Genomic DNA, 9048 nt, shown 5'->3' with positions numbered 1-9048 from the left:
TCCAATGCTTAAGCATGGCAAAGTAGTGATATTACATACTAGTCGAATTCTCGGACGTTGTTTAATTTCACTACTTTTGGATGCAGTTCAAGAACTGAGTGAAATTCCGTTCCGTTTGCGTCTGGTCGAAGTCGTTTGACCTTAACTAAGGCAATTTTTAGGCCGTTCCTCCCTCGCTTAGAGCATCTCCAATAGGGTTTATGCTAGTTTGTTGGTAAATATGATTATATTGTCAACCACCAACTTATCATAAACTATTCCAATGGAATGGATTTTCTTAGAGAAAAGGATAGAGACGAGACGGCTTTGAATTAACGACGCCATCAACCGGTCAGGATTACAGCCAACATCATCACCTAACTGAAACAGGAAGAAAGACCAATGGCTAAAAGATACATGGGTATATAGAACACAATTACACCACCATACAACAAGCAAACAGAATGCAAGGAAAACCAAGAAGCTCTGCTTGTTGAAGGGCACGCCCTGCAAGCTCGACAACCGTAGCAGAAGACATGAGCAAGGAGATACCAGTTGCCTTAAAAACGATCTCGCCCAACACTTAGGCGTTAGCGAGATCGTTTTTAAGGCATGCCCACCACGGCTATCTCTCTGGAATGGAGTCAAGGGCTCCAAGTGGATTTGAGTCGGTGGCTCCAAACAATGTAAAATTTAAATGTGCGGAAAGGTTTGAGTGATTTTGGGGTTTGATCTCTAGGCACTTTGAAAGAAAAGTATCACCTCACAAACTTGAGCACACATATGGACTCAACGTAATCTTTAATCACTAAAAGCTATAAATAGATGTCCTTAGCCTTGCCAACATTTGGTCAACAACGGTCTTTCCAACTTGCATCTTTTGAGACTTGTTTTGAAATATACTTGAACAAACTTTAGTCCCTTTAATCAAGTTATCATATATCACCAAGAATCCACTAGAGGGCAATGGAGCACTTTCACCAACTACGAAGAGACCTGCGGTCACCGACACCCAACTGAATCGCCTTGATTACCTGCTAGCAATGGAATTTTAGAGCTAACTAACACGGTCATGTCTATGATAGTGTGTATGGCTTCAACGGCTCCTGGCTGATCTTGGTGTCATGTGGTGCACCCACCTTGCTTCTATGTGATAGTGTTGATGTTGTTCATATTGTCTATGATCCATATAAGCATAAGCTGATCAAGCATATTGGCGTGGATTCATGGTTGATGTGCTCCCATTACCAACAGCCAACTATTTGTCTCCAATATGTCCCACCAAAGATTCAAGCAGATTTCTTCATCAAGGCTGAGACTATAGAACAGTATAGACTTTGTGTTCTCAAATTCAATATTTTTAGATCCATTTTGAGTTTGAAAGGGTGTTAAGAGTATTAGTTAGGGCATCTCTAGTTGAAGCTCAAAACTTAACTTGTAAAAAGCCAACCCCAAAACTTAACTCCCCCAAAAAAAAACTGTTTTTTTAGGCTGCATTCATACCGATCCCCAAAACTTAATTCCCTAAAGTTTCCTCCGCTATATCTCACTTCCTTTAGCAAACTTCAAATCCATTCAACTACTTTTTGGCAACATATTAATTCACACATTGATTTGAACAATGCAAACATTTCAACATCACTTTAAACTTATTGTTTTCAAGTTTTAGAATCCAAACACAATAAATGGTTCGGATGAAGCAATAAATGGTTTTTGTGAGTTAAGTTTTTTCTTTTGGGGTGTTCGAGTAGTGATGCTCTTAGGTGCACATCTTTTATGTGTAGAAGAAAGTATTATGCCCATTTAGCTTTGTATATCCTCTTGCTGTGTGACAGAAGATTGATTTGGCCATCTCTGTTTTGTTAATGGGTACATGAAAACAGCATGAATCCCTTGTGCGGCATCGATCTTTATAATTATCCAAGTGTCCATTCTCTGGTCAGTAGGTTACATGAACTTCTAGATCCTCCTAGAAATACAGCCAAGTCATGTCTAGCTTTTAGCATGTAAGTACATGCACCAAAACAACCTGCAAAAAAGCTCTTGTCCTGAAGAAAATTCATATACCGGATTACCGCCTCCTTATCTGATTGCCCATGCTTGAGGGTGTGTCCTGACATCAGAATGGGGTCTTTGTTCATGCTCCTAGTCTGAGGTAATTATGCTTCTTCGTAGCGAGCTTGGGCACGACGAAGCACCGCCTGAACCGGTCCAGAGCTTTCACTCTGATTCTCAGCCGGAGCCGCTTGATCCCGTCAATGACAGCCCTGAAACCCTTCTGCAGTTTCTTGGCCTTGCCGAGGCTGAACAGTCTTCTCTTGCTCTTCTTCCTCACTGCGGGACAAAAGGAAAAGGCTTGATGATCCCATGTACCAAAGATACCATACCTGCATCTGATGCATATGTTGTGTTTGCATGGTCCTAGCTATCAGAATAATGTTAGCACCAATTAATGATTCGGTTCTTATCAGTACTCCCACCGTAAAGAAATATAAGAGCGTTTTGGTCACTACTTTAGTGATCTGAACGGTCTTCTATTCCTTCACAGAGGGAGTAATTAATATCATTTGGGTTCAGCTGCGGAACTAATCACAGCCAGCATTCTCCTTTACACAAGTAGGTGAGGTTGCAGTATCTAGGACTTGTATGAATTATGTTCAAGTAGAGAGCATAAGTGTGCAGCTAAAGTCACCTTGTGATTTCTTCTTGTCATCGCCTCCCCTTAGCCTCGCATTTTGGATTACCTGCAGCCCAATGAGCAAATGATTTAGCACAATCACTAGAAACTTGGCTTCAGCCACGGCAGCGTCCAAATTCCAAACTCTTTCAGTAGTCAGTGAAAGTTGTCAGCCACGGGAGCTTCTTTTTTCAGAAAGTATAGAATGGGAGTGTATTACGCGTGTGGCATAAAGTAACATTTTCCCTGCACTTTTCTTGGGTTTTATCTATGCTTTTTTTTCTGTAAAGATGGGGGGAAGTCGTACCTCTGCCAAGCTCTCCTGCCGCTTTCTCATCCTGCTCTGAATGTAGTTTCGGGTGCACTGCATCCACGGGTTGGCTGTTACCGTCAGTAAATCCAGCATGGTGATCAACACACAGATATCACCAGCCAGCGTTCACTGGGACCCGATCGATCGAGCCAACTAACCTTGATGTGGTACTTGACGTAGGCCTGGAAGTTGAGCAGGATCCACGCCGTTTTGGCGGCCCTCTTCCGCTTCACGTGCCGCTCGAAGATGTCTGCACGCACATGACATCCAGCACGTCGGAAAACTCCAATTACAGGCGACACAAGAGGGGGCAACGCAACGTACCCAAGGAGACGAAGCCGCCGTTGGTGGTGAGGTGCTGCACGGACTCCCCGCGCAGCTCCGGCGGCGGGATGGCCGACCAGCTGCACTTGGGCGCCTTCGCGTACGAGTTCCCTGCGTCCTGCAGCTCCTGCACCCGTACACCTCACTCAGGTCGAAAAAGCAGGTGGGTGGGTACTGAACTAGTACTGATGGCTGGTGTCGGGCACCCACCTGGAAGAAGGAGGTGGCGACGGCTATGTCCGTGTCGTCCCGGAAACGCATGGGGAAAATGGCCTTGATCTTCCCCGGCTGCAATGGCCAACACCATCAGCGAACCAAACACACCGAGCTTCGTCTCCACCAAACTCCGGCGGGGACGTACGTACCGTCCTGCTGACGAAGAAGGGGTCGCGGTGGTTGTACACGAGCTTGGTGGCGCCGGAGGAGCCGAGGCTCCCCAGCAGGTGCTTCAGCTGCGACCCGAGGACGACGGACTGCAGCAGCGACACCTGCCTAACAGCCTTGGCGCGATCTGCACAGCACCTCCAACAAAGGCACGCAAGCTGCTGGTGATTACTCTGATCATGGCTGAAAGACGGCGAGAACGCTTAGCTAGGCGCCTACCTTTTGGCCGGGTCAGGCCGGAGAAGTTGAGCTTCAGGGTCAGAGCATACCCTTCCTTGGACGGCTCCACGATCTCCGCGAACTTGTGGTACATCTTCCTCGCCTCCTGCAGCGTGAACTCCGGCAGGCCGGTCGACGGCGACGCCTCGTGGGAGAGGGACGGCGTCGATATCGACAGATACACGTTCTCGGGGTCCGATGCCGAGGCCTGCACACACATACGATCAGCTGGCAGATTCTGAGAGCACCGCTCACAACAAATATACACATGGTTTGTGAGTGACTGATTCAAGATGAGATCATATTCACCTGTACATGGTATCGCACTGATCCGAACTCGAAGAAGGTGTGATCCACCGGCATTGGTCTCTCGGCGCTGCAACATCCAAGCATGGACACGGTATCAGGACTAAGCATTGAACACCGCAGCTCTACTAAGCACTGAGCTCAGAACAAAACAACTCAACACAACTCTGCTTCAGTCCAAATAGTGTGAAAGATGAGCTAGCGGCGACACACCTCTGGGACCTCGTCAAGATTTCGACCAGCGCCCGCGACCCGCCGTTGAAGAACGCCATGGCTTTGCCGCCGGGGATCCACGGGCGTCGTCCCTTTATAATAGCCCTGGTGATGATGGTGGGAAAACGAAGAGGTTCAGGAGTTGTTTTGGCATGAGGCAACACCACACCAACAATTAAAGGACAAGGGTGACTATCTGACTGGTGAGACTGGAGAGCTTGAAGGGGACCTCTCCATGTTATTGGTGGACTGCTTCAGAAGCAACCTACCTAGACGCCTAGTGACCTCAGCCTCCCTTCACCCTTGCTTTGTTTCCAATGCACTCCACAATCATTCCATGCTTCTCTCCCACTGCTCTAGCACTGAATGATCAGCTGCGTAGCCAAATTCAGAAATTTTTGGAACGGCACCCAAAGGTGTAGAACGAAATTTCCAGGTTAAAATCCACCCAACCGATGGGTCTTTTAGAGCAAACCTAATCCTACAAGTTTCACCTCTTGTTTATTTTTGCAGAAGAAATAGTAGACCAGCTGCACCTGTCACAGTCGGTAGGTGAAACATAAGATTTTCTTTTATTAGGCAAGAAAGGTAAGAGTGTGACAACACAAAGTCACCGACGATAAAAAGAGAAGATCTTTCTTTCATTTGATTCGGTGCTCATGTTACAGCATTTTGAACATATTCTCGATCAAAAAAGGTAGATACAATGTCAGATGGGTTGAAGAGTGCAGGATGCTATGCTATCCAAAACCCATGTATGAGGAACAACCCTGCACCCAAATGTTGTTGCCAGGTCTAGAGCCTCAGCTTCCCTCTTACTGAAAACCTCATCAACGGCGTCTTCGTTACATCCCTTCGGAACTTCCTTGTTGTAAACAATCAGGGATGTGCTAGAGAGATCAGCCTTGCCCAAGATAGATCCCCCTGCTGCGGCAATCAATTCATCAAGCTCAACCTTGAATGTCAGAGGATGGCCAATGAAGTAGAAGGTCAACCCTGAAAACAGACTTGGTGCCTACAGAAAGAAAGATGTGCACTCATAGCCTGTTCAGATTTTATTTTACATTTTGCTAATTTTCTCAACGAATTTCTATACAAACCTTTTGCATTGCTCGTAGCCTTCCTATACGGGGGCCATCAATCGCGCCATGGACATCAGAGCGAATCTCATAGGGCTCTTCTGGGACTGGTTTTTTAGCCTCCAGGCAAGCACTCAGCCCTAAATATCAGAAAAATGCTGTATAAGAACTTCCTTCCAAAAAGGGTGCAACGAGGGAAACCAAAGTAAATTCAGGCACAATGTCCACACAGCAAGTAATGTTCTGCTAAGCTCAATAGCCAGGATAAATACAAAACAAAGTGACCACATGTAAGCAAACATTGTGTCTAACATGTGCAGTGGTCAAGGAAAAGTGGGACCAATCAAGAGAACTTGGTCATCAGAGGACATGTACTTACAATTCACATTGACAACCCATTTCCCAGCAAGTATGGCCAGGAGAACCTTTCGTGTCCTACCACATGCTCCATCTTCATTGGTATTGGCAAGCACATGAGTTACGTTTGAACTCCAGTTATTGGTTGTTGCGACGCCTGAGTGGTACTCAAACTGATCCAAGATTTCCTGTTAAGTTTCCAGAGACACCAAGACAACTTTGTTATCAGAGCAGTCACACGAGGTAATAGTATGTGAATGGTATAATCAAACAAGCAAGAATTACCTTGTCTTGATCAGAGAGGGCAGATCCACATATCACCCATTCACTTGTCAGACAAAGTGAGGTCCAAAGTTCATTCATCTCCATCGGGAATGGTGAGTTTGAATCACCAAGCACTGTTTCAGAAGATGGCCTGGCAAATTGAGGAAAGGTGAAGTCCATCAAGACACAGATGCAGATATAGCAAAATGCAGCAATAAATAACATGCGCAGAGAACACACTGTTGCGGCTGGGCGGCCTTCTTGTTTTTTGACTTCGATCTCTCACATGGCAGCCTCTTTGATGAATGGGTAGGACACAGCATAACAAACTCTCCCTAAAGCACATCACATTCATTTGATTATAGGACTTGACAAAATGTTTATACCAGAAAAAGGAACTGCACTTTAACTTAAATGCAGATCAAAAAAAGGATGCAGGACTTACTTCGTCCCATCTGCAGCCTGAGACCCCACGGGCACATGGTAAATGGTAGCTCTTGCGGCAGCTCTTAAAAAGGCAGCCCAGTGCAGCACCTTTTAATCCACAAATACCACACTTCATCTTCGAAGAGCGGACTAACTCAGACTCCAACTTTTTAACCATATCACCTTCAAAGTATGCTTGAGGAGCCCTGTATTAGTATTGTAATAACTTAGTAATCACGACACAGATACTAGAAACAAAAGCCATAAGACAAACAAAACCACAAAAATGTGAAGTGAAATGTATGTTTTCAGTCAGAGAAGTAAGCTTTTATGTAAATACAGAAAGATAAGCTCAAATCTTGCATGGAACATACCATTCAGCACATTTCTCATGGACATGGATAACATTTGATTTCCATGCTTGATCATCCTTCACTAGTGCTTCATCCAGACAATGCAACAAAGGGCCAGTACACTGAGTTTTGAAAAGTACATTAGATTATGCAGTATACAAACAGTCAGTGACATGGCTAGTCAAACAGTGGTGGGTGAATACAGCACACAGATCAAATTTTGCCCATTGTCTGACCTCGCTGATTTCGGAAGAGTGACAAAACTCGCATTTCCATGCAGCATTCATACTTGGTTGTTCTGCATTGATGTTTGCAATCACATTAGTGTCTTCCATTTCTGGAAATTCAGAAAGGTAACTAGTTAGAAACTAAATAGTACTTACTTTCACTCTGATCTGAGGATTTTTGCCTCTTCAATCCTCTAGCACTGTCATCTGTTACATTTGGCCCTCTTTTCAAAGTACTCTGAGGAGGTGATCCGCTTGTTATCTGACAGAATGACCGGTTTCATGAGTGAGATTTTTTATTATAAAGAGGATATACCAGATGCAAAGAGAGGAAAAAGCAAATTTGCTTGTAGAAACAAGTTATTACTCTGCAAAAGATAGAATATTACCAACTCTCCTTCAAGGTCATTGCTATCACATTCCAGATCCCCAGAGCCAACAGGAGTTTGAGACCCACACGGTCCTGTCTGTACAATAACCATTGGCCCAACTGCCACATCATTAGTTCTGTTTCCTGGTGCAGGATCCATTGCTTGCACACCGTCAACATTTCCATTTGCAGGTCCAGATGCTTGGTTACATGGCAGCTTTGCAGCAACCAGGTTGTAAGAACTTGTCGTTCCTGATTCTGGAGTTCCTTGAGATGTAGCCTTTGCAACTGACCAAAATAAGAATTTTCCAAATCAATCAACATACTAGTATGGTCTCACAGCTAGAAGAAACCCTGTGCTTGTTATTCTGAGAGCACAAAAACAGGAATTGGTCGATGGTGTACCAGGAATGGCTGCTTGAGTCCCGAGCTGCAGAGACATGCTGCTGACCGTGGAGCTTATGCTCCTCTGAATGTTCACCAACGCCTCAATTTGAGAAGCAGGTCTTAAATCTGCAAGTGGTTTCGATATCAGGTGAGCAATTAGTGAAAATTCCGTAACCAAACGCCTGGGTTTACAGCGATGTGTACCTTGAGGATGGTAGGCTAGCTTGCAAATGGCGCAGCTGTGGCCATTCATAGCCTGCGTAGTGGCACATTTGCTGAAAATATTCAAGAAATTCGTCACAAGGCGATGTGAGTAGAGAGAATTGCACATCGGTTAGGTTGTCAGAGTAGTAACCTGCAGCATGTGTGGCAACATGGCAGCATCGTAGGCGCGCTGAGCAACTTCAGGCTGCAAAAAAAGAGAAAAATTGAGATCGCCGGTCGTTACAAATCAAGGAGGCCAAGCTTTACCCGGACCCAAATCTAGCAAAGTCCACCTTTTTTGTATGCAAGTATTATCGGCGCTCATATTTGTATGGGATCCTCGCGAGAAGCATACAAAGTTGTAGCCTCGATCCGCATCTAGATCCAGAGAACAAAGACGAGGGGTGGGGGGAGAAGGGAAGGCGAGGTGGTGTACCAGACGGGGCAGGTGAGCTCCAGCTCCATCTTCTGCACGCTGAGCTTCAGCGGGTTGACGAACCTCCTCATGCCCTCCATCTCCGCCGCTCGCGACCGCGCTCCTGTCTAGCACTCTCCAGACGAAGAAGGATTGTGCTGTGATGGCGCGAGGACGCTAGCTCTGGAGGCGGTGAAATACCCGGGCCAGCTCTGGAAATGGCGGGGAGGAAGTGGCGCCAGCGGGAAGGAGGAAATGTTTGGAGGGCGCGTGGACGCGGCTCGGAATTCTGGCGCCATCCGCGGGAAATTTTCGGGCCGGGCGGCGGGGGGGAGCGAAGCTTCTGTGGGAAAACTGGCTGCTTTCAAGGATTGGCGGCGACAGTAGGAAGACCCGAAAGAGAAAGGCGTTTCGGAGGCCGAGCTCCATGGAGGCCTTTATTTTTAAAAAATTCAAATTCAAACTTTTATGCTTCAAAAAATTCTGAAAAAAAATATGCGTGTATGTAAGGATGTAACTCACATGTGTGTAAAAATTCATGATGAAATACC

The 9048-nt window shown here is 45.8% G+C and overlaps 2 protein-coding genes across 5 annotated transcripts; both read right to left on the bottom strand.

Annotated features, from left to right (window-relative positions):
• Positions 1-1858: 1858 nt before the first annotated feature.
• On the bottom strand, positions 1859-4828 carry LOC119355883 (actin-related protein 2/3 complex subunit 2B-like). 4 transcript variants are annotated; one of them, XM_037622768.1, is made up of 11 exons: positions 4685-4828; positions 4416-4520; positions 4206-4272; positions 3897-4104; positions 3659-3804; positions 3504-3581; positions 3294-3420; positions 3128-3219; positions 2964-3020; positions 2672-2723; positions 1859-2313 (listed from the first exon to the last, which is right to left on the bottom strand). In XM_037622768.1, exons 2-11 carry the CDS (start codon positions 4472-4474, stop codon positions 2117-2119), a joined length of 1083 nt encoding a protein of 360 aa, XP_037478665.1. In that variant the 5' UTR covers positions 4475-4520; positions 4685-4828; the 3' UTR covers positions 1859-2116. The 4 variants fall into 4 exon arrangements, with proteins under 4 accessions (XP_037478665.1, XP_037478664.1, XP_037478663.1 ...); XM_037622767.1 differs by having other exon boundaries at positions 3294-3423; positions 3510-3581; positions 3659-3815; positions 4617-4825; XM_037622766.1 differs by having other exon boundaries at positions 3659-3815; positions 4617-4824.
• Positions 4829-5035: 207 nt separating this feature from the next.
• On the bottom strand, positions 5036-8794 carry LOC119355882 (BRCA1-associated RING domain protein 1-like). The gene is made up of 14 exons (XM_037622765.1): positions 8519-8794; positions 8234-8287; positions 8083-8153; positions 7897-8004; positions 7511-7779; positions 7278-7383; positions 7131-7192; positions 6916-7016; positions 6561-6747; positions 6356-6450; positions 6137-6266; positions 5874-6039; positions 5516-5634; positions 5036-5430 (listed from the first exon to the last, which is right to left on the bottom strand). The coding sequence occupies exons 1-14, from the start codon at positions 8596-8598 to the stop codon at positions 5125-5127; spliced, it is 1854 nt and encodes a 617-aa protein (XP_037478662.1). The 5' UTR covers positions 8599-8794; the 3' UTR covers positions 5036-5124.
• Positions 8795-9048: the final 254 nt, after the last annotated feature.

The sequence above is a fragment of the Triticum dicoccoides genome, chromosome 2A (genome assembly GCF_002162155.2).
Source record: "Triticum dicoccoides isolate Atlit2015 ecotype Zavitan chromosome 2A, WEW_v2.0, whole genome shotgun sequence".
In the NCBI taxonomy this organism is placed as follows: Eukaryota; Viridiplantae; Streptophyta; class Magnoliopsida; order Poales; family Poaceae; genus Triticum; species Triticum dicoccoides.
Note: the sequence above shows the minus strand (reverse complement) of the source record. Positions and strands in the feature narration are given on the sequence as shown.

Coding starts and splice junctions, on each gene's coding strand:
- LOC119355883 (XM_037622766.1), bottom strand. CDS start 4,652: ATGGAGAGGTCCCCTTCAAGCTCTCCAGTCTCACCA. Junction 3,816..3,896: donor CGGCCTGACCCGGCCAAAAG/GTAGGCGCCTAG, acceptor CCTTTGTTGGAG/GTGCTGTGCAGATCGCGCCA. Junction 3,021..3,127: donor ACGTCAAGTACCACATCAAG/GTTAGTTGGCTC, acceptor CCGTGGATGCAG/TGCACCCGAAACTACATTCA.
- LOC119355882 (XM_037622765.1), bottom strand. CDS start 8,598: ATGGAGGGCATGAGGAGGTTCGTCAACCCGCTGAAGCTCAGCGTGCAG. Junction 8,288..8,518: donor GAGCTCACCTGCCCCGTCTG/GTACACCACCTC, acceptor CTTTTTTTGCAG/CCTGAAGTTGCTCAGCGCGC. Junction 6,451..6,560: donor CAGGCTGCAGATGGGACGAA/GTAAGTCCTGCA, acceptor GATGTGCTTTAG/GGAGAGTTTGTTATGCTGTG.